We start from the raw sequence: 22,013 nt of genomic DNA on the forward strand, positions 1-22,013 counted from the left end.
CAACGTCGTCGTTACTGCCACAACCATCTCAAGTTCGAACTGAATATTTTACAAAAGATGACATTGAAGCGTAACTATAGCACAAATACAAGGATCGAGTGAATAATCAGAAAAGAAGTCATATCCAGGTCTCTCATAATCAAGCGGTAGCAGCAACCTGGGTTGGCTTGTGTGTAGCGAGGGGGAAGTCAAGAATCGGCTTCACAATGGCTTCAGATGTATAGCCATGCTGCAATTTATGGGCCCTGCATTCCGAAACGAAGTCCGTGAACATCTATCGCAAGTCGTAAGTTCAGTGTCCACAGCTAATCAAGAGATATCAAGCTTACTTCGATTGTATCAAGAGGGCCACCAGCACTCTCGGGATGGAACTGAACGCCCCAAACTTTCTTTCCAGAATCAACGGTTGACTTAATGCCTTCCACAGATGAGTCATTGCAGTTGATGAAGAACGGCTCCCAACCCTGAGGGAAGGGGTCGTGGAGCTTCAGAGCATACTGATGGTTTTGGCTACGAAAGAGCGGATCAATGGAATGGTCATATTAATAGGGATGCAACAGAGTTCATACCTCGTCACGTAAACGCGCCCAGCCTTGATAGATCCGGCAGAGGCCAGCGCCAGTACAGGCTGGTTGTGACCACGGTTGCCAAAGGTCATCCGGTAGGCATCCAAACCAGCGGCCATCCCAATAATTTGGTGGCCCATGCAGATCCCGAAGATGGGCTTGTCCCACTCCTCCAAGGTTTGACGCAATTTGAGTGCAGCCTCCATGCAGTGACCTGGATCACCTGGCCCATTAGTTAAAAATAGACCATCAAACTGGTCTCTAATGGAGTTAAAGTCGTAGTTCCAGGGCAACACAGTGACAGCAGCGTCTCGCCTGACCAGAGAACGAAGAATGTTGGCCTTGGCGCCGAAATCGAGGACAGCAATCTTGATGCTGCCGGTAGGGTTCAGCTGATATGGAGCCTTGGTCGAGATCTGGTCAACGAGGTTCTCAAGAGAAGGGTCCCAGTACTCGTGATCTTGTGGAGCGGGAAGAAGTGTGTCTGTGCCGATAGCAACACGACCCAACGTGGTGCCTTGGTCACGAAGCAGTCTGGTGATGGCCCGAGTATCGACACCAGTAATCCCTGGAACATTGTGGTTTTTGCACCAAGACGCAAGAGACTGAACGGCGGTGTAGTGCGAAAATTTCTCGGCGACGTCGCCGACAATGACAGCAGCGCACTGGACACCTTGGGATTCGAGGATAACACCAACATCTTTAGAGTCAAAAGGCGCTGTGTTGGCTGGGACACCATAGTTTCCAATCATTGGTGTGGTGAACACCAAGATTTGACCGCGGTAGGACGGGTCCGTCATGGACTCCGTGTCTGCGACACGAAAAGGATTAGACACGATATATCAGGTTTGAAAAATTTTACAAACATGATGTGATGGACGTGGAGAAGACGGTCTCGCCATAAATACTTTTTGGAGCGCCGAATGACGTTCCCTTGAAGGACTGACCCGATTTCAGGTGAAGTGTGGCTGGTGTGGCAAAGCCCGGGTTGGCATGGGTAGCCAAACCCCGAGAGAGTTGATGGATGCGGATTAATTGACGAGCGAACATGATGACAGTTGCACAGATATTCAAAGATTCAAGAGGGAAAACACGAGGTCACTGAGGTAACTGTAAAATGGTGAGCAAAGAGGGCGACGACGGTGAACAACGACGACGTACTCGTCTCTGGTATTCTGAGTGAAGAGCATATACGGAGGACTTGAACAGTCCCAAGTGTGGAGGCGGTGGAAAGATGAAAAAGAGTCAGAATCAATTTTTTTTGACATAAATAGCCCACGATCAGTTGCTTAGGTAATCCATGCCAATCTTTAGTCGATCAATCTACACTGCTTCATCTCAATATTGGTCGTTTGAAGATGGAGCTTTTCAGTGATACCGCCCCAAAGTGAGACCTAACGGACTTGCCGCCTTCGTTTGCAACATTTAACCTCTGAAATAGAACCGCAGAGAACTTCAGGCAGCTGTGCACAGGGGAATACAGGTCCGTATCTGTTCGCTTTGCTGCAATCAGCGAAGGGACTTACAAGAGTCTAGAGTGAATTCGCGTCCACAAGGGTATAGAAATGCAACGTTTCACAGGTTTGTCTGTTCTATGAGACCTCTTGGATACCCTTGCTTGCTGACGCCGATATGTTGATTGGAATGAATTGAATCCTGAACTGTAGAGTGTAGGCCCGCCTGTATTCCTCAGCTTCGGCGTCGACTCATCCGCACTCTCTTAGTGTTACAAATTCCATGTGTCAAGACAATGCTGTTTCCGCCATTGCGCGGGTGTCTGTTTATATTGAAGTTTTCAAGTGGTGACTTTTTGAAGGGAGATCGGACAGGTTCATTTTCGACATATGGCGATAAATTTCCCGTATGTTGCGTCGTTGCTTGAGAAAGCCGTTAACCGCTGACCTTCTAGGTTTGATGAAGGACGAGAACTTTCAGGAAAAGCATACTGGCCCAGGTCTTTTGTCGATGGCATGGTTACCTTACCCGCATCTCGTTATGGTTGTTTTATCCCTTTGTACGCCAATTCCGGACCCAATACCAATGGATGCCAATACTTCTCCAAAACCTTCATAATGCGAATTCATCTGACGAAACTTTGACAGTTCTTCATCACGACCCCCAAGTGTGATTTCCTTGACGGTTTGTAACGTCATCGATGGAATGCTCACATCGAGAAAGATCGAAAATGTAGCTACGGGTCTAAACAACCGACCCAAAATTGGTTGTCAAGATTACCGTCCTCACTCATTCTAGAAGTACGTCTACTGAAGGAAACTGGCAGAATGTGGGGAAATGTAACATTGTCGATGACAGGTAATGTAGGTTTGAGCTAGGGACAGCATTCAAACCCCGAAAATTGTCAAGAGGAGGTCGACTGAAGATCCCGCCATTATAGCGCGAAAGTCCATCATCCTCGGATTCCTCGGTCTCTTGATGATGCTTCAAGGCGACTCTCCCTCTCATGTCCATACCTCCTATACAACTTTGCGCTTGTTTATGGCTGCGTTACCGGAAGGGATCATTTCAATCTTACCACCCGTGAAATTTCTTCACTTTTCTTGAATAAGTGGAGCAAAGAAGGCGCGTGCCGCACCGCCTGTTCGCTCAAATTGAAAGACCAACGTTCCTCGCTTCGGGAACGAACTCCAAGCCTTACGAAATCGATAGCAGGCGAGTCTTCGCACGCTCAAGCCACAGCTCGAGCAATTCGACTCGAGGAAAACGCTGAGCTTGTCAAAGTGCGAGCCGGCGGCGAGGGAGGCCCGTAGTTGGGGGGTGGCTATTGGGGGGGGTCTCCAGGCGCAACAAACCTGACATGCAATTCGCTGGGCAACCAAGCACTCAGGCATCATGAGTCATGATCACCCCTTAGCACCATGCTTTCTTAGGCAATTCAAACACGCCATCCGCTTCCTTCTTCTTGTCTTCACGCCTCGTTCTGGCAGCCGAGGGTTCGTGACCCACTAGGAAATCATTCAAGTAGCATCTGTCCTGGTCGCACGCCAGATCGGCTTAGGAGGCCGGGGAATTAGGCTGACAGCCTTTGTCGCCCGCCCGTACAGAGCTCGCAGTGTGAGTCCCTTGTTGTATGTCGTCCGCAACGGTCAAGTGCGTAGCTTTCACAGAATCCTGAATCCCAGCGTGCGTTGAGCGTGCGCTTGAAGATAAAAATCAGGGCTGAAGTTTTGCGAGTGTAAGCCTAGGTAAGCAGTGACAGCAAGCAGTGAGCTTCACTCCAGTACTAACCTGGGGTAGTAACCCCGTTGTCAACAACAGTCCCCGGACCATTGTTCCCATTTATGTCCGCGTACTGCCAGGAGCCCGTGGGGTATATAGAATTTAGAGCGAGGACATGCTAGCAGTTAGAGACGTAAGAGGGTGTCAACTCCAACCTTACGTGATGCCGTTTTCTGGATGCGAAATAGGTCAGAATGTCAAGTTGGAATTGTAACGCACAGTGAGTGTACCCACAGACATCAGAGTTGTTATGAACAATTGCAATTATTCATACGTTCTTTCATTTCATCAGGGAGCTTGAATCGATCTTTTAAGTCGCACTGCACATTGGTGTGCATCGAATGTTGTGGGAGCTCAGACTTCAAGGAATTAGGTTGACAGAAATGGAAGTTGGAACAAGAAATGATGCTGAAGCGAGTCTCGCTCACGAGGAGGTACTAATTAAACATGATATACATTGGGTTATACAATATAAGAAAGTCTGACAATGTTGTTTGGCAGAATGTTGAGAGCCCCCGAAAACCCGATGCTTGAGTTGTGCTTGAGCGCGATTAGGACTTGTTATCTACATCTATGTTTGGTGCAAGTCCCCCATGTTTGTCCGCCTTGCACCCCAGTTGGGTGAGGGATTTCTGAACGTTGAGCAGAGGTTGTATTTCAGAATCCTCGATGGTCGGACTGAATAGACCAGACAAGTGGTCCCTGAACTTCGAAAGTATTTCTAGCCGAGCCTCTTTCTTCACGCCTTCGCCTGGGATCCGGGATGTGCGATAAGCTTCGCACAATAAACGGCGACAGTTTTCCATAGCCACGCCATGCTTGAAGAAATTCGAAGGGAGTTGCCTGATGTAGCTTTCAAATTTCATCCCACTCTGTAAAACGGCCGCTCTTTGAGATCCACTTTCCGCCACTCCCCGACAGGGAAAGAGGGACACTGCTGTGTTGATTTGGTTGTTGACATCTTCGAGAACATACCCATTTGTGGTACTCCAAAAGAGAATCCATACACCAACCCACCACAGAGATTCTGCATCATGGATAATCGTGTGGGTAACATCTGCTTCGATTGGGCGTTTGGGTTGATATTCTAAGACTCGGGCATGAATATCAAGTGTGCCCTCTGACACGGCGCTGGGGAGGATCAGATATGTTTGAGTGTAGACTTCTACTGGCATGAAGTCCAAGGTCCCCTGATGTAACATTAATTTTGGGTGATGCTTGGTCTAAAATCACAGTTGAAGACTTACCATGCACATATTATAAACATTCTTGGCCTGAGCATCAGGTGTGATGGCATACTCAAGGTCACATAACTTTCCGCGGCCTTGATAGAAAAGTATGTTACCACCACTGATATCCCGGTGCACATAATCCTTCTTGGCCATGATTTCCAGTGCTATGCAATATCATATTTAGAGTGGGTTGGGGAGCATGTATGTAGTCTACACACCTTTTGTCATATCGATGAGAGCTTGGAAAGCATCCTGGAGAGACCGAATCTCATACATAGAAATTCCCACCTCCTTGAAGATGATACGATAGTGATTTTTCCAAGTATATTGTTTGTCCTCTTGCTGAACTCGGGCATTGGGCATGAAAGCACTACTTTGGGGGAGTCTGGAGGAGGCCCTTTCAGCAGAAATTATTTCTTCTTTGGGTTGATATACATCAAATCCCCGCATCATAACAGTCTTGGTATTGTCTTTCGTTCCAGCATCATCCACTTCGACAGTACCGTGGGCCTCGAGCGTCAAAAAAAAACTGCGTTCTTCATCCGTGCAGCCAGAGAGGATCTTGAGAAGAGTATCCCCCTCGACCGCTCGCTCATCGTCCACCCAACAATCCTTTAACGCAAACGATTCGCCCCTGGGGACACCTCCCACCACTTCCTTGACTTCGTAGACACGTGTTGCACAAGCATTAGCGCCAAACTCAAATATGTCTTTGACTGTGCGATAGGTTTTTTTGATAGAATTTCCAGCGGAATCTGTTCCTTTAACAGTGAAATCGAAGAAGATCTTATTGTCGGCATCCTTGAGGGCCTTGACGGTTGGATCGAAGCCGAGGTCGAGAGCGCTACCATATGAGAGGGCCGCAATCAATTGAATGTACTTGTCAGAATCCTTGAAATGAAAAGATTGAATATTACTCAACAATGCATTTTAATGGCTCACTTGTATAAAGTTGAACGGCACCGTATTGACGACAACAGAGCGCGATGCGAACCATACTCTTGTGGCGGTGTTTTCGATGGTGATGCCGAAGACGCACCTCCTGCGTGGGTCATTGCGAAGCATGTGGTGCAAACTCCAAGCCATTTTTTGGTCATCCTAAGCAGTAAGATAAGTGGAGAAATGCATTGAAAACCGAGTGACTTACATCTGCTTCAAATGCCTCATAGGTACCCTTCTTATACTCTTCCGCCCACACGATATCCATCCACCCGTGGCCGACATAGTGTCGTTGTTTTTTTTTCAGTTGTCCGTATCCATCCGGTTTGCTTTCGTTCTTGTTTCGCAACGACAGTGGGGTTTTTGAAGGATTGCTGACATACTCGGCTGTTGGTTGACGCCTGACACCACTGGTGAAAAGTGCGCTGCTAACAATGGCAGATTCAATATGTTTGATACCATCGTGAGCCATCGATTCGCGGAGCTCACTGTTTGCTGGTGGGTGTGTGAAGTGACTCCAGTGAAATCCATCCTGTCCCTGTTGGAGAACTTTGCTCTGAATCAAGTTCAACCTGGTGGCTTGCAAGTTGAGGTCAACCTGAGGAAGAATCCAGGAAAGCATTTGCTCAAAGGTGATCATGGGGATCGTGCGGCCAAGATCACCCATAATTGCGGGGCGGACTGTCGTTGAATCGAGACCCCGCGAAGGGGACGCAGGTCGAATATCTCTGTTGAATCGAGACCCCGCCCAGCGTGAAACGTTGTGTGCCCCTGAGGTGGCCGACGTGAAGAGCTTCCTTTGCTCCAAGGTAACCATGGGAATCATGCGGCCAAGACCACCCATAATTGAAGGGCGAGCTTTAGCAAACATTGGGAGCGGGTAACCTTGAGTCGAACGGCAATTGAGACATTGCGGGCAATATCTGATCAGAAACCCCCTTTCTGGCAAAAACTCAGATCTCCTGATCCCGTCCAACGCATAGGAGCCATCTGTGATATCCTGTTCCAAAGACGGGCGGGCAGGGCGATTTCCCCAGAATAAGCAATCATATTGGTTGGATTACTGTCCCACTAATAAAGGATATTACACCACCCACTGGCAAGCACAGGTCGAATGACCCTAACGCCGCTATTGAAGTCTCGCGGCCGCGTAATCGCGAAATCCCTGATAACTCGTCGTCTTCCGGGTGGTATCCTCCTGCTTGGAATCTTAAATTCGCCGCGCTAACACGAGCTGACGTTAGAGGGGATCCCTGAAAGATAATCGATAACCCTTACGGAATCTCCCTCTGTACCCTTTTCCTCTCGACTGCCCACTGCTGTAATTGTCGACTAATGTCTTATTTCTCTTCGTGGAACCCTAAGTCCGCCGCGGTAACGCGAGCTGCAATCCAGGGTTCCTCGTCGAAGATTCCTAGGGAGATTAGCGGTCGACCCGCCGCGTAGTCGGGGGCAGCAGTCTCCGCAATCGATATTCTTATCGCCCACATATGTCAGTCACTATGTCACGTACCAATGCTTTAGCGGCGGGCGAGCCCGCCCGGTCCCCGACTCTTTTTTTTTTTGGAGTGGGCGATAATCATGCTCAACGTTGAGTCTCCTTTTGAGGTCCTCTCAGTGATACATTGATAGTCACGTGTACATGATTATATAATGCTATTTTCAACAGCTCGTAAGCAGCACGCTTCATTCTACTTTACTCGGCCCGCTCTCCTCTCCTTGGGAATGTGCGTAGGTGTATCCTCATCCGAATCGGACTCCGTGTCCGACTCCTCAGACTCAGACTCCTTTCCTTTCCGACCATACGGGTCATTCGATGTATCTTTTGAGCTAGATAATTGTGAAGGTTGCATCTTGATGGGCGCTTGGAAAAGTTGTTGACTGGCGGTGATATCTGTCAGTCGTCGAAACGAATGTGACGCCATCTGTCTGGCCAATTGCGGTTTCACGACTGCAGCCACCTCTTCCTCGTCCTCGGAGTCGTTCGCTGATTCGGGGCCATGGCCCGTAGCCCACTGGGAGTAGGGGAATCCTGGCTGACTTTCCGTGAGGATGAACAAAGGTTCTTTCGTTGTCGACGGCCCCTTGTCTTGTGATGCAGGATCGCGCTCGGATTCTCTCGTGCTCTGCCCATTCGCGAATTTTGGGAACGGAGTTTGAGTACTCGGACTGGACTGCAGCTCATCTTCCATCATCATTGTTATATCCCCAACCACGGATGAATTATCGTTCAAAACTTCCCAAGTGTTCAACGACGCCTGCTCGGGGACGTCTGAGTCTTCGCCGTTAGTATCGGCATCGAAGGTGTTTGCTTCCTCTTGGTTGACATCGTTGGTCTTGCCTCTGCCTCTCGCACTGGCTTTGCTGGCCAGCTTTGAGCCTTTGAGGGCAGTCTTTGGTGGCACCTTTGCAGGCGTTTTGGCACGAGCTTTAGTAGTCGCAGAAGTTTTTGAGGAGGGTTTGGCTGGCGTTTTGCCAGGCAACATTGATGACTGAGGAGGATTTGGCACCGCGGCCGGACTTTCCCCCCCCTCCTCCTCTTCTTCTTGAGCTTGCGGATGAGGCTGACTGGCCATAGGTGGTTTGATCACTCTGGGAGTTAAAACAGGTATGGGGAGCTGTGTTAATGACCTCGTTGCAGTCCTGGTTCTCCTTGCGACGCTATCCTCATTTCCTTGTGGCGAAGGGCCATTACCCTCATGGATATTGCCCAGGAGCTTCATTGCCTTCGTCATTGGTGATGGAGCACCTGATTTTGCTAACAATTGTCTTGTTCGTGTTCTCATGCTCTGAGATAGCTTCGGCGTGGATTGTAAAGGCGGAATCTGACTGCTACCCATGATTGGGCTATGTGGAGCCTCGGGAGATTTAGGAGATTCGGCTGGTTCGATGGAATCATTCCGAGCGTTGCCTGCTGTTTCGATTGGTACAGGTACTGCGCTATCGCCTTCGTTTTTCTGACTCGCAACCGCGGTATCCGAATCATCGTCAGTCTGATGACGCTTAGAAGCTTGAGATTCAGGAGGCCGCTTGTCGATTGCTACCTTCAACACAGCAGTATCGTCCGCCAAGGCCTCACTGAAAGCAGCATCCCCCGTCTTGTCGATTTCTACAGATTCTCCCTGTCCGTCCACGTCCATGAAGGACCTATCCCCGTTGTCCGAACTCTCCGACGGGGAGCTGCGCCGTGGTTCGGAGGCGGTCGCATTCACGACGGGTGGTGAAATAGTTTGCCTTGGTGTGTCAACAGATTTGTTCGATTCCTCTTCCTCTTCCTCATCCTCGTCCGAAGACCCTGAACTCAGTCGTTTCCTTGAATGTTTGACTTTAACCACCACTTCCTCATCTTCAAGCAAACCCCCAGCTTTGCCCTCATCTCGTTCTTCCTCATCCTCACTCGTGTCAGTTGATGGGATATTGGCAGCCGTCAGAGAAACCCGAGGGCCGCGAATAATCGCTTCCAAATCAAGATCGGTGTAAGATACACTGCCAAGTGCAGATAACGCTCCGGGAACAGGCAAGTCTTTCAAAATAGATATCTTCTTGCCAGCTTGAGGCGGTTTTGCAACAGCGGCTACTTTGCTGGAACCTGAAAGGGAGGTCGAATCGTCAGAAATGACCTAATATTTCGTGTCAACAAAAGTTGACTCGACAAATAACAGAAAGGAACATCCATTCACTTTTGTTTTCGGCATTTTTGCTGTTTTGCGCTTCCTTTCAATCATCATCTTCAGTTCTCCAATGAGTTGAGATTGGTCCACCGAGGTGTCTTCCTGCAACTCTGCAAGGCGAGTCTCAAGAGCTTCTACGCCTCGTACAACGACGGGGCACTGAAACCTCAGATGCAGCGGACTTTCCTTGCATATTGGGCAACTCTGTGTTCCTGAAGATCGCTTTCTGGTCGGGGATTCCACACCGTTGGGCTGAATTTCAGTGGCTTTAATCCCCGGTGGCCTCGATGTCTTCCCTTTCACCACTGCATTCTCGGTTTCTTTGGGAGCGGTGGGTTCTTGCGCAGGCGTTTTTGATGCGACGGCGGGGGTGGTTGTTCTTCGTGAGGCTATTATTTTCTGAAGTGTAGCCATGGCATCCTTGTTGCCTGACCAGGTGTCAGGTGTAATCCAATATGACAGCATGAACCCACCTAAAGAAGTCTCCGTTTCCCGAGACGAACTCTTACTCTTCCCTGTACCACTTGACGTTTCGCCTGCTTGACTATTAACTGATGAGTCATTGAAGGGGCGCGTGTTGACTTACCTTCTGTCGTGTTATTCGTCTCTGATGCAGCGACTTTGTTCTCTAGACTCAGTCAGATGCCATAGAAAAAAGCACCTCTCTTACTACTTTGAGAAGAAGGCTCCAGAGTTGATTTATTGCGATTTATCGGTTTGACTTCCTTCTCGTTCTTGCCACGCTCTGCAATCGAGTTGGCAAAGATAAACCAGACAAACTATGAAAACATACTTTTCTTCGCACGAGGCTCTTCTGACGGTATCGGCAAATTTTTGTTCTTGTCTGAAGGTAGACGATGTGTCAGCTAAGAAAACGCAAGATGTGAAGTTAAGCTGACCTCCAGTCTGGGAAATGGCCTCAGCGAGCTTCTCCGCCAACGGGAGAGGGTTCACCGGACGGTGATCCACTCGTTCTGCTTCATCGCCGCTGACTTCGACAACAGCACTCGAGGTTTTTGACTTATTTTTTGACTTCTTGAGCTTTTCAGGTTTCGTTACATTTGAAGCTGCCTGGACATCTTGTGGTAATTCGCTGGTTGTTGCTTTTGGAGGTTCTGCTGATTTAGAAGCGGCCCCAGATGCTGTAGCGTCGTGGTCCGCAGCCTTAGTTTTCTTCTTCTTGGATTTCTCTGTCACAAATGTAGGAAAGTTATTCACAAGGGATTCACGCGCTGGGCTACCTTGGGGAGGCTCTGCTTCGGCTGAATCCTTTTTCCGTTTGCGCTTCTTTTCACCACCGGCACTTGCCTGTTCGACGCTCTTGTCCTGAGCCGAATCCGTTGTCGCCCCGGGTTCACAGGTAGCCTCAGAGCCATTTATGGGCACTGTGTCTTTGCTGATGGCTTTTTTCTTTACGCTTGACGCATCATTTCGAGAAATTTTGCGCTTTTTTGCTGATTTTTGGACTCTTGAAGTGGGTTCATTGTTGTCTTCGTCAGTCTGAGCGGCAGAAGCTACTACATCGGTCTTCTGCGGTGTCAGATAAGAACAAGGCAGATTCGTCGAAAGAATCACCTGTGAAGCGCCCGAGCGTTCTTGGGTAGTTACTGGGGCAATTGTAGGTTTCCCAACGGTCACTCGGACTACGATTACAGGCACAGCGTAGGTGGCAGCGGAAAAGGCATCAAAGTCATCATCTTAAAGGCCATGTCAGTCTTTAGAAGTTGAGTGTTCTCTAAACCGCTTACCATCCTCAAGGTCAACCGTCTTGCTATCACGCAGTTGGGCGAGGTGTAGAGGTATGTCTGAAGAATAGCCCATTTTCTTGCGAACGACCTGCTTCATCTCGTCCAAAGACTCCTCTAGCTCATCATAAGATTGTCAAGTATTACTGGAATAAGGGATTTCAATAACCTTTAAACAAGCGGTCGAATGTTCTGTCCGCAACGTCGTAGGTAATCCTGGGGTAGTCAATGTCGCGTTTTCGCTTTTTGCTCGCCTCCATAGCGGACGAAAGAAAGGAAATGGAGGACGATTGAGAAGGTTAGAGATTGTGGCTGGGAGAGTTGAGATTTGCGCTTCTCTAGTCGCGTCAATTGATTTCAAACAACAACAAATACCTTCAACTCCATACCTTTCGAGATCCTCACTAGCACCCGAGTCTCGTTCCTCACACTACCATGGCAGGCCCGCACGGTATCCGACATCCACTCAGCTCGTTATAAGCAATTTCTTGACGTTACATAGGTCCAGGATTTCACCCACATCTTCCCGGTGCAGGATACAACTTCTTAGCGAAGGCTCTTGGAGCTTCAATGTGGTTCTTCATTTTCTACCGGGCCAGGTGCGTTGACTTTTCAGTCAGTCCATGTTTGGGATGCTAATTCAATTCTCAGGCAAGATGGAGGAAAACTACTGGTACGCTTCATCACAATCTTGAGGTACATAGACGCACTCACTAACCTCTCACAGGGTATACATCCTTGGGATAGCCACGGCCATGGGCATGGCGCACATGAAGACCACCATTGATAGACCATCTTAGAACAGCAGTATAGAAACTTCCGAATTGAAATTTGGTCCACTTCGTCCTAGGGTCATTTTACTGTGCCTCTCGCCGCAGCGAATCCCACCGTCGATTCCGCATAAGCTTTCTGTTGTGGCGTCGATTGTTGAGCTTGAGCTTGAGCTTGAATTTTTTACCTCAACGCAACTGAGTTGTTCCCGCGTTTGGTAGAACAAATGATGGTTTCTTACTGTTCATCACGTTCCAACCTCCATGACATACTTGAACATGGCGATCGCTCTCAGAAGTCGCCTACTCGTCAACGTGCTGAGGTTATTTTGGATCGTAATCGCTCTGTGGTACGAGCTAGGGACCTTCATATCAGATAGCCGAAGGTGCAACTGGCCTGACGCGGTGTTTGCGGTGTCTCCCGTCAGTTCTTGCCACTTTCTCTCCACGAATTCCCAACTTACTCGCGCCGAACGGCCCACATCATTCTAAGAACAAACCGCATCCTTATCATGTCCTTGTCGTCGCCGACCCCCAAATTCTGGATCACCGTTCATACCCCGGGCGCGCACCATTTCTCACATATATATCGCGACTTGTGGTAGACCTGAATCTGCGCAAAAATTGGCGTGCGGCTCTATTGAAGCATCCAGATGCCGTCGTTTTCCTTGGAGACATGATGGACGGTGGACGGTTTAGCATGTCGGACGATGAGTACGTGTCCGACGTCACTTCTCATCCATCTTGCTCGTCTCTAATCTCTCAGTTCAGATATGAATCTTACTATCGCAGGTTCAAAAGTATCTTCAGATTAGATGCTGAAATTCCTCAGTACTTCATACCTGGAAATCATGACACTGGGTGCGTCTGGCGTCACTGAATGATTTTATCAAGCTGGACACCCTTTAACTTGATGTTGGCAGACTTGGTGCTTCTGGAGCTTTCTCGCCTCACGCCCGGTCTCGCTACCTCTCGCACTTTGGAGAGCTCAACTACGATCTGACGGTGGCCAACCATTCCCTCGTATTTGTGGATGCGCCTGGTTTCGTCGACGAAGACTATCAACGCCTAGCTGTGGGAAAAGGATACGACTCTTGGGAGCCAATTCCAGGAGGCCCAATTGAATACTTGACGAGTTTTGCTAAGGGTATGACCATCAGCCTATTCAGTGTACAGTCCCATTCATTGATCATTCTAGAAAAGACCACGCATCCCATCATTCTCTTCAGCCACATCCCGCTTTACAGACCAGACGGCAGGTCCTGCGGCCCTTTACGAGAAAAGGGAACAATACGCCCAGGTGTGGGCATTGGCTATCAGAACACATTGGGAAAAGAGGCCACAAAACGTTTGCTTGAGACGTTACGGCCAAAATTGATTTTGAGGTATCTCTTTTTCTTGACGCCTCATCACTCAACTCACTCTTCAAAACTTCAAGTGGGGACGATCACGATTATTGTGAATACATACACACGGTGCCGTCATCTCGTGGCCTTTTGGACAAAGCGCGAGAGATAACAGTCAAATCTCTCTCGATGGCCATGAACGTCCGGCGACCTGGATTCCAACTTCTGTCCCTGGCTCCTGATGCGCTGAGGGGGGACAATCCTGGCAATCCAACATATGCAGATACGGCGTGCCTTCTGCCTGATCAACTGGCGATATATCTGAATGTGTATATCCCCTTCCTAGTACTATCGCTGTTGACCCTGTTCATTTGCCATCTAATTCGTGGTTCATCCCTTCGAAGTAGGAAACTGCTCCGGTCGGGGGACCAGAGGATACCCGACATTGAGGATGGGGAATGCAAAGTCCATCCCTACGAACACATGCCGCGCGACTCATCGTACTCCCTACCTTTATCTACCCCCGCTTCTACCAACCAGTTCCACTGGTCGTGGACATTCGTTTTGGCGGGGAAGCGTCGCCGGCTCGCAATAAATCATCAATCCTGCATCGCCTTAGCCAGAACCTTGAGTTGCTGTGGTCGAAAGGAGAGTCCCCGAGAAAGACCACGCAGACTTGGGTGGTTTAGTGGCTTCATGCGGGACGTGAGAGACGTCGCGGTCTTTCCCTTGGCCATATTTATCCTTATGACGTGGTGGTTGTTCACATGGTGATGGACTAGACTTGGGGGGACTTTGTGGCTCTCTTTTTTGCACTGAGATATATATTGGGATGTTTTGTGAGATATAGTAAGTCCATTTTTGTGGTGACATTGCAGCTCCGTTACCCTGCCTTGATAGTACGGGATTGCCCACGATGTATGCCAGGCTCTTATGAGTTCTCCCACACAACTATCACATTGCTACTTTCACCTCATGCACGCGACGAAATGATATCGTCTTCCAAGCAAGACTTCGGTACTAAGTTCCTATCAGACTCCCACATCTTCGGTTATCGCTTCTTGTTCCCGTGCGTGGAGATTGGGAGATCAGCATGCTCGCCTTCTCGGTGCGAAGAACAACTTCTCACCATTTGAGGGGGAAAGTCACCTTTACCACCATGGTGCACAGGTGGTGGCAAGCGGCCCGAGTATCAAGCGCCAAGTTATCTTGCGATCCAACCCATAGGGGTGAAGAGACGCTATAATGTTCTCTAAGGATAGGTTCTCGTCCACCCAGGGGGGCAGGCTGCTGCTTTACTAAACAATGGCCGCAATAACCAGGACCAGGATGAGAATGTGCGATCGCCAGCGTATGGTCGTAACGGTGTGATACACACTTGGTGAATTGAGAGTTGCCAACGCAGACGACATTGTTTGGTGTGGTCGTAAAGGTATTATCACCATTGTACCTTTCAGAGCTTTTGTCCACTCATCATTCAACGAAGTTCAGATGTGTTTGACTATCGGACAGCGACGATGTTGAATTTGGCCTCGGACACGCGTATTTTGTGGCTAGCCGCAAACATCCAACTCGAATGACGAACGATGTCCCTCATTCATGTTCAATCGGTTGTCCCTGATGTATGTGACGTACGGGAGAACGTGGAAGCTGCCACCATCTTTTGACAGCTTTTGACTCAACGTTCTTAGGGGCCCCTGCATTGCTTGCAACGTGCATATACGTCCTAGTCTTTGTCATTATCGAATGCGCTGTGATCATCTTGCATCGTGGACGACGTCTAAAACGCGAGGAAGAATAGATCTTGACGTCTATCATTATTAAAATCAATGCGTCGCTCGCCCTACAGGTTCACTATGACGCTTAATTGCCGTCCTCGTACAGCCTCGTACATGCCCCCATCGTCCGATCGTTCTTGTGGATTCAATCTTATTGCCTAAATCGGGTCCTGAGGAATGGGTTCAACTCGTGTTGAGGACGGAGGCACGACGGAATTCAGATGGAAAGCTGGTAGAGTGCCATGTCTGTACTAAGTAAAGCTGCGATCCCGCCTGCACTCAACTGATCACAGTACTAGCTTCTCATGCCATCGATCCAGAAGTCTTACATCGCAGAATTCAGGGGTCCTCTGCGTCGTTGTATGACTTACTGCTTACGAAGACGAAAAGGCGACTCGAAGGGCACTTGACAATTCTTGAAGCTTCTGCTATCGGCGTCTATCTAGCACTAGATAACCAAATAGCAAGAGGCAATTCTAATCACGAATTGTTAGGAAGTTCACAATGTGGCTTGCACAACCCTTTGGATGGGAAGACTCACTGCTACAAGATATCAGTTGACTGGCTGCGGTGGCTGCGGGAGGGTTCAGTGAGGGCAATTTGCTAATCAAGGTTAGATTGTCTGCTTAATACCCAGCTTCCCTGGCTAATACACGACGCAAGATCTCCTCGTGTTCTCACTGACGCCAACCGCTATACTATCATGCCTTCAACTTGCACATCCAATTAAGATTCCTCGGCTAAAATCGACCGTTGCATCTCCAAGATAGTCGAGATTTTGTTCCGTCGAAACAGCAGGTGTTGCGTTCTTCAGCGAAGCATCGTCCTCATCACTTGGTTGCATTCATGATGGTGGTCCATAACAAGCTGTGATCGTCCTAGGATTGATTTTTCGAGCAGCCCCTTTAGCCTTCAACGTCCCATATGTAACCAAACGGTCCAAACCTCCCGTTCACGCGCTACCCAATTGATGATGGCCCCTGGGCTTTTTATAGACCGGCCGCCACCACTTTGCCAGCGCACAATGCAACAAGCCAAGCGCCGAGTTTTAGGTCAAGCCAAGGTTCCTTGCAAGGTTCGCTTCGAGCCGCGTTCAAGTTTCCCTGAGGCTTGAGCCTCTTTTGAAAGGCTCGAGGACGGAACGTGTATGGACAAGCGCCCATTTGTGCATATTAATAGCAGAGAATAAGCTGTGTAAAATAATGGCCATAAAGGGGAAATCAAAAATGGTGAAAGCCGGAGAGGAAGCGGGAAGGAGAGAAGAAACGGAATGGGCGGCAGAGAAGGGAGCGGGAGAGTGATGGGCTGCATGGCGATAAGAAGGTCTGGGACAGGGATTTATGTATCTGGATTTATGTTTGCTATGGCAGCTCGTTACCGTAACGCCGGATCGACGCCAGATCTATTCCAAATCGAAAGAACGCCCTAGAATTGTTGGATATAAAAGCTGCAAGTGGAAAGCAGCGGCAGCTAAGAGGCAGAAAGCTCGGCGAAGAAAGGGTTGCACCCTTTGGCTGCAATTGCAGCAGCGGAGACTTGCGGTGAATGCATGCACGTTTGTGCGACCGCCCTATAAAACCCAGGACATCCACTGTAAATCGCAAGTCCTGGCTTTGTGCCCCAATACGCGAGGAACTCTCCGTTTTCGAGTCGCCTCATTTAGATTACGAGCTACTCAAACGTCATCACCGCCAACGCCCTCCCCTAACACGCATAAATTCAGCCCCTCAGCTCATCTCTACAACCACAACCTCTCCCGTTCACATCCACAACCTCAAGTGAGTATCCCCCCAATTTCTTACCTGACTATATGCGCCTTACATCCTTACCATCAGCATGTCGAGCTCGTTGATGCCCCGCAGCGACTCCTTCAACGCACGCGTTCGCGGCACCAGCCACATTGATTTCAAAACGGCTACCACTGGCGTCGCCGCGAAGGCAATGCGCAATGAGATCAGCCGCCTCGTAGCCACCGTTGACGACCCCGCCACAAAAAAGGTACGTCCTAGGCCACGATCCCTCGCGATGTAGCCTTCTCATTGACGCGATAGGCGTTCGACACAGAGATGCAGTCCTTCTTCTATCTCTTCACCCGCTATCTCGCCGAGCGCGCAAAAAGCGTTGACCTGTATGTCATTCGACTTTGTTAGGAAGTAAAATCTTACATCAGTCATAGCGATTGGGATCGGATCAAGTCCCCCGCTGCAGATCAAATTGTTCCCTATGCAGACCTCCCCAAGCCAAAGGATACCAAGAATCTGAGCAAACTCGCTGTTCTCAAAGTCAATGGTGGTCTTGGAACATCCATGGGTGCGCGTTGCGCGCATATGATGGCCCCTATCTATATTCATCGATACCCTTTGTAGGCATGACCGGAGCCAAGAGTGCTCTGGAGGTCAAGGATGACATGACCTTCCTCGATCTGACCGTGAGGCAGATTGAGCATCTGAACACGACCAGCCGCGTCGATGTCCCCCTCATCCTCATGACCTCTTTCAACACGCATGATGATACCCTTCGCATCATCAAGAAATATGCGAACCAACAATTACGCATTACCACCTTCAATCAGTCCCGATACCCCAGGATCTTCAAAGAAACTCTGCTTCCATCCCCCAAGCGTGCTGACGACGACAAGAAGAACTGGTACCCCCCCGGTCACGGTGATTTGTACAATGCTCTCTTGCACTCCGGCGTCCTTGACCAACTACTGGCCGAGGGCAAGGAGTACCTCTTCGTGTCCAACTCAGACAATTTGGGAGCTGTGTATGACTTGCAAGCTTTTTCTATCATCAAGACGACTAAATCTTGTTTCCAGCGTCGATGAAAGCATCTTGCAACACATGATCGATACTAAAGCAGAGTTCCTCATGGAGGTGACGGACAAGACCAAAGCTGACATCAAGGTAAGTTCGGCACCTTGGTCAAGAACATCTTGAATGACGCATATAATAGGGTGGAACCTTGATTGGTTTGTTCTCCCTCTCGGACTACGCATATATGTCTAACTTTCTTTGAAAGATTATGATGGTTCAATCCGATTGCTTGAAATTGCTCAAGTTCCTTCAGAACACGTGGAGGATTTCAAATCAAGTAAGTAGAAACCGACAGTTTTCTTGAGCGTCACTGACGTGGTCTTCAACAGTTCGCAAGTTCAAGATCTTCAACACGAACAATCTGTGGATCAATTTGAAAGCCCTCAAGAATGTTATGGAGAACGAAGGCATGGAGTTGGAGATCATCATCAACCCCAAGACCACGGATGATGGTCATGCTGTTGTTCAGTTGGAGACTGCTGCTGGAGCTGCCATCAAGCACTTCAAGAACGCGCACGGTATTAACGTGCCCCGCAAGCGTTTCCTTCCTGTCAAGAGTTGCTCCGATCTCCTTCTCATCAAGAGCGACATTTATTCTCTTCAACATGGACAACTTGTCATCAACGAGCAGAGGATGTTTGAAACGACTCCCGTTATCAAGCTTGGAGACCACTTCAAGAAGGTAAGCGCATGCATGTATCTGTTTGTAAAACACATGGCTGACTCTCTCGTTGTATGTAGATCCAACAATTCCAGAAGCGGTTCAAGAAGATCCCTAAGATCTTGGAACTTGATCACTTGACTGTCACTGGAGACGTGTATTTTGGTCGCAATGTCACCCTTCGCGGAACCGTGATTGGTAGGTGAATTCTATGTATCCCGAGATATCTGCTGACGCGGTTCTTTCCGCAGTTGTTGCCAATGAGGGGCAGAGGATCGATATTCCAGACGGCTGCATTTTGGAGAACAGGCTGTTGTCAGGCAACTTGAACATGATTGTGAGCATGTCCTCCTTTCGGCTTTGTGACAGTGCTAAACCATCATCCTCAGGAGCTTTAATTTGAGGGAGTTTCGCGTTTAGAATGGATCCCAAGATGGCATCATGGACTTTTTCAGAAAATAACTTCGGACGATTTTGCGTGTCCTTGCCTGGGTTTTATTCTAGTGTGACTTTCCTTCAAATTTCATCTGGCGGCTGGATTTCGAGCTATGCCATTCGCTTTTGTTGTCTGCTCGTTGTCGTCAGGATGTGCCCCCTACTACATTACACTTGAAACCGCAATTATACCTGGAGCTTTGAGAGCATACAACCTTTTGAACCATTGATCGACTTATGAAAGTCGATGTCAAGACTGGTGCAGTGAAAACTTCATCCTCCAAGAAATCAATTCTGGCTGATGACCAAACCTGTCTTAAGTATGTACATGTAACTGACTGTTAAGGTACGATCCGGTGAAGCATAAGTAAGTATCCTCCTGTAGCACTACAGTTCCTAAATAATGGGTAGCTCAGTATTTTCGATTCTTCAGCCACAGCAAATCAGCTCACCGTCATCATCAGACCTCCAGAAATCAGGCCTAAAGGAGTTGAAGCTTCAGAAAGGGTCAAGAGGTGAATCGTGTAAAAACTACGCACGATTTTCTAACACACAGCCGTCGGGGATATCTAGCCTCTGGCCTTCACCCGCTACAACTGAAAAAGGAAAGCATTTTTGAGCGAGCGACCATGAAGGCAACATCGACTCGACTCACTAATTACGGTTCCCCGCAAGGTTACGTTACGCCCAAAGTACACGTCGCCCGTCACTGTGAGATGGTCAAGCTCCAACATTCGAGGGATATATCGAAGCCGTTTCTGGAATTGCTGGATCTGGGCACGAAGGTTTTCAGTCAAGTGCAGGAATGGTCACACAACTTGGGCTGGAAAAACCTTTTTAAAGTGGTCACCGAGTTTGATAACAGGCGTAGTGCCAAACATCCTTTGCTCGCTGAGGACAAGGCGACCATTCTGAGGAGAATAGAGATCGCTCTTGACGAGTAAGAGGTCCGAGCAGTTCTTGACGGGGAGGAAGCGACTGCGAGGCACGTTGATCCCATGCGAGTTCTTGAAATGTTTGATTGCGGAACCCACGGCGGTTTCCAGCTGCGATTACATCGATAAAGAGGTCTTGTGTAAATCGGTATATGTTTACCTGTAATGCTGAGCGGCCGTCTTCTGTCACCTTCTGTTTGGCGAAGACATTCAACTCCATCCCCTGTGTTTCCATTACACGCTTAAGAGCTAGGTTGGAATTTGTCAGTGAAGAAGGCAGTGTTGAACGTGATCTTCGTACCTTTGAGATTTACCCAGACGTTATTGGTGCTGAAGCTTTTGAACTTCTTGACTGGGAGAAAAGTGTGTTAAATACTTCAAAGTCGGCATCCCGCACACAAAACAAATACCAGATTCGAATTCTTCCAAGCATCCTAGTGGAACCTGAGCGATCTCGAGGAACTGAAGCGTTCCGTCATAATCTACAAAAAAAAGTGAGAACCTAGTGGGACTAGTCCACCAGAAATGTACCTATCAGCGTTCCGCCCTGGTAAGAAGAAAATGTTGAGTGTACTGTGGAGGAGAACGGATATAAGCAATACCAACCTTCACGTCGGCTTTTGTTCTGTTCGTCACTTCAACAAGAAATTCGGCTTCAGTCTCAACCATATGTCGTAATATCTTTGAATCAACACTGAGGGTAGCAGATACATGGTCATTGATGTGAACATGATTGTTGAGGCAATACTAACACAGCGCCGAGATTATCAGAATTTGAGACAAAAAGATATTCTTTTCCTTCTGTCAAGAGTTGATCTAATACACCGGAACGGTGTAATGCAAGATAAAGATCGCCGTGTCCGGGAGGATACCAGGCTTTCCGGTCATCGTCTACGCTCTTGGGTACCAGTAACAATGTGTCATTGTATATTTTTGGATACCGGGATTGATTGAAAGTTGTTATTCGCACTTGATGTTGGTTTGCATATTTCTTAACAATGCGGATGGTATCCTCCTGAGTGTTGAATGAAGTCATCAAGAGAAGAGGTACATCCACATGTTCGGTAGAGTTGAGATGTTTGATCTGCTGCACTGCAAGATCGAGAAATGTCATGTTATCTTTCACTTCAAGGGCGCTCTTTGCTCCAACCATCCCTGATAGATAGTAAATATTGTGATACGCTAAGGTTTCGCCCACTTACCCATCGTCGACCCTAGTCCGCCATTGACTCTCAGGACAGCGAGCTTTTTCAAAAGAACGTTGTCGCCAGCTTCAGGTAGCGTCTCGTAAGATACAATCTGTTCAGGACGCGGGGTAGAAACCTTCTGCCAATCTCTACACAAATGTCAGTGAATAACTCAACTCCAAAGCTTGTCGAGAAGAAAAAACTGACATGTTTTCGGCCGTAGGTTTCTGTGCTAAATATCTCGAGTAGAGGTGCAAAAACGACTGCATTTCGGAAATGAACAGCTTATGAACGGAACATCAAGTTCTTGCCTGATATTGTGAAAGAGAATAATCTGTTACCTTCTTGCTCGTTGGATATGGAATTGTGTTGACTAATCTGTCGAGTTCATCGCGCATGGACGCATTTGCTACACTTCCAGGCGTATTTGGGAAATTTTTTCTCTCGCGGCGACGAAAACGGCGAACAGGATAGTTGAAGAAAGGCATGTTGGACGAGAACCGAGGAGATACGGACGGTACCGTGCGGATTCACCGAGTTTTATCGGTTGCACACGCGTTTGGCGTGAGGCAAGTCGCAGCGCAACTGCGCGCTACGACGCCATGAGACTCGTGTTCGAGAAGCGCTTCTAACCCGAATAACTGTGCGCAGTTCGAGGTGGACATCTTGAGAAGATAGAACATAGGTTCATCTTC

The 22,013-nt window shown here is 48.5% G+C and overlaps 7 protein-coding genes across 7 annotated transcripts; 3 read left to right on the top strand and 4 right to left on the bottom strand.

The window, feature by feature from the left end:
• Positions 1-305: 305 nt before the first annotated feature.
• LACBIDRAFT_249272 (carbamoyl-phosphate synthase) lies at positions 306-1,616 on the bottom strand (the record flags this gene model as incomplete). Its single annotated transcript, XM_001880327.1, has 3 exons — positions 306-510; positions 570-1,377; positions 1,433-1,616. The coding sequence occupies 3 exons, from the start codon at positions 1,614-1,616 to the stop codon at positions 306-308; spliced, it is 1,197 nt and encodes a 398-aa protein (XP_001880362.1).
• Positions 1,617-3,434: 1,818 nt separating this feature from the next.
• Positions 3,435-6,845, bottom strand: LACBIDRAFT_326357 (uncharacterized protein; the record flags this gene model as incomplete). The annotated part of the gene is made up of 8 exons (XM_001880328.1): positions 3,435-3,529; positions 3,813-3,921; positions 4,232-4,240; positions 4,373-5,026; positions 5,051-5,199; positions 5,254-5,926; positions 5,978-6,133; positions 6,183-6,845. The coding sequence occupies 8 exons, from the start codon at positions 6,843-6,845 to the stop codon at positions 3,435-3,437; spliced, it is 2,508 nt and encodes an 835-aa protein (XP_001880363.1).
• A 730-nt stretch (positions 6,846-7,575) lies between these two features.
• LACBIDRAFT_293991 (uncharacterized protein) lies at positions 7,576-11,650 on the bottom strand (the record flags this gene model as incomplete). The annotated part of the gene is made up of 8 exons (XM_001880329.1): positions 7,576-9,594; positions 9,655-10,073; positions 10,232-10,252; positions 10,316-10,390; positions 10,439-10,489; positions 10,545-11,342; positions 11,394-11,507; positions 11,560-11,650. 8 exons carry the CDS (start codon positions 11,648-11,650, stop codon positions 7,666-7,668), a joined length of 3,498 nt encoding a protein of 1,165 aa, XP_001880364.1. The 3' UTR covers positions 7,576-7,665.
• A 241-nt stretch (positions 11,651-11,891) lies between these two features.
• On the top strand, positions 11,892-12,177 carry LACBIDRAFT_249375 (uncharacterized protein; the record flags this gene model as incomplete). Its single annotated transcript, XM_001880078.1, has 3 exons — positions 11,892-11,989; positions 12,042-12,063; positions 12,118-12,177. Coding segments are annotated over 3 exons (180 nt in total), but the record flags the coding sequence as incomplete, so codon positions are not given.
• A 247-nt stretch (positions 12,178-12,424) lies between these two features.
• LACBIDRAFT_296242 (uncharacterized protein) lies at positions 12,425-14,280 on the top strand (the record flags this gene model as incomplete). Its single annotated transcript, XM_001880079.1, has 5 exons — positions 12,425-12,583; positions 12,654-12,874; positions 12,932-13,021; positions 13,084-13,545; positions 13,599-14,280. 5 exons carry the CDS (start codon positions 12,425-12,427, stop codon positions 14,278-14,280), a joined length of 1,614 nt encoding a protein of 537 aa, XP_001880114.1.
• A 2,770-nt stretch (positions 14,281-17,050) lies between these two features.
• On the top strand, positions 17,051-19,604 carry LACBIDRAFT_184494 (UTP-glucose-1-phosphate uridylyltransferase). The gene is made up of 12 exons (XM_001880080.1): positions 17,051-17,062; positions 17,120-17,282; positions 17,336-17,412; positions 17,461-17,594; positions 17,651-18,050; positions 18,103-18,190; positions 18,240-18,255; positions 18,306-18,377; positions 18,430-18,782; positions 18,842-18,959; positions 19,013-19,098; positions 19,151-19,604. Exons 2-12 carry the CDS (start codon positions 17,121-17,123, stop codon positions 19,157-19,159), a joined length of 1,515 nt encoding a protein of 504 aa, XP_001880115.1. The 5' UTR covers positions 17,051-17,062; position 17,120; the 3' UTR covers positions 19,160-19,604.
• On the bottom strand, positions 19,584-21,806 carry LACBIDRAFT_296245 (UTP-glucose-1-phosphate uridylyltransferase; the record flags this gene model as incomplete). Its single annotated transcript, XM_001880330.1, has 14 exons — positions 19,584-19,592; positions 19,649-19,677; positions 19,736-19,792; positions 19,852-19,969; positions 20,030-20,242; positions 20,292-20,380; positions 20,433-20,483; positions 20,542-20,613; positions 20,663-20,678; positions 20,738-20,825; positions 20,884-21,286; positions 21,334-21,467; positions 21,526-21,602; positions 21,660-21,806. The coding sequence occupies 14 exons, from the start codon at positions 21,804-21,806 to the stop codon at positions 19,584-19,586; spliced, it is 1,503 nt and encodes a 500-aa protein (XP_001880365.1).
• Between the last annotated feature and the right edge of the window lie 207 nt (positions 21,807-22,013).

This window comes from Laccaria bicolor, genomic scaffold (assembly GCF_000143565.1).
Source record: "Laccaria bicolor S238N-H82 LACBIscaffold_10 genomic scaffold, whole genome shotgun sequence".
In the NCBI taxonomy this organism is placed as follows: domain Eukaryota; kingdom Fungi; phylum Basidiomycota; class Agaricomycetes; order Agaricales; family Hydnangiaceae; genus Laccaria; species Laccaria bicolor.

Excerpts from the sequence above, each read along its gene's own strand:
- LACBIDRAFT_184494 (XM_001880080.1), top strand. The coding sequence starts at position 17,121 with ATGTCGAGCTCGTTGATGCCCCGCAGCGACTCCTTCAACGCACGCGTT. Across the intron at positions 17,283-17,335 it reads ACGACCCCGCCACAAAAAAG|GCGTTCGACACAGAGATGCA; the intron begins GTACGTCCTAGG and ends TTGACGCGATAG. Across the intron at positions 18,960-19,012 it reads CCTTCGCGGAACCGTGATTG|TTGTTGCCAATGAGGGGCAG; the intron begins GTAGGTGAATTC and ends TTCTTTCCGCAG.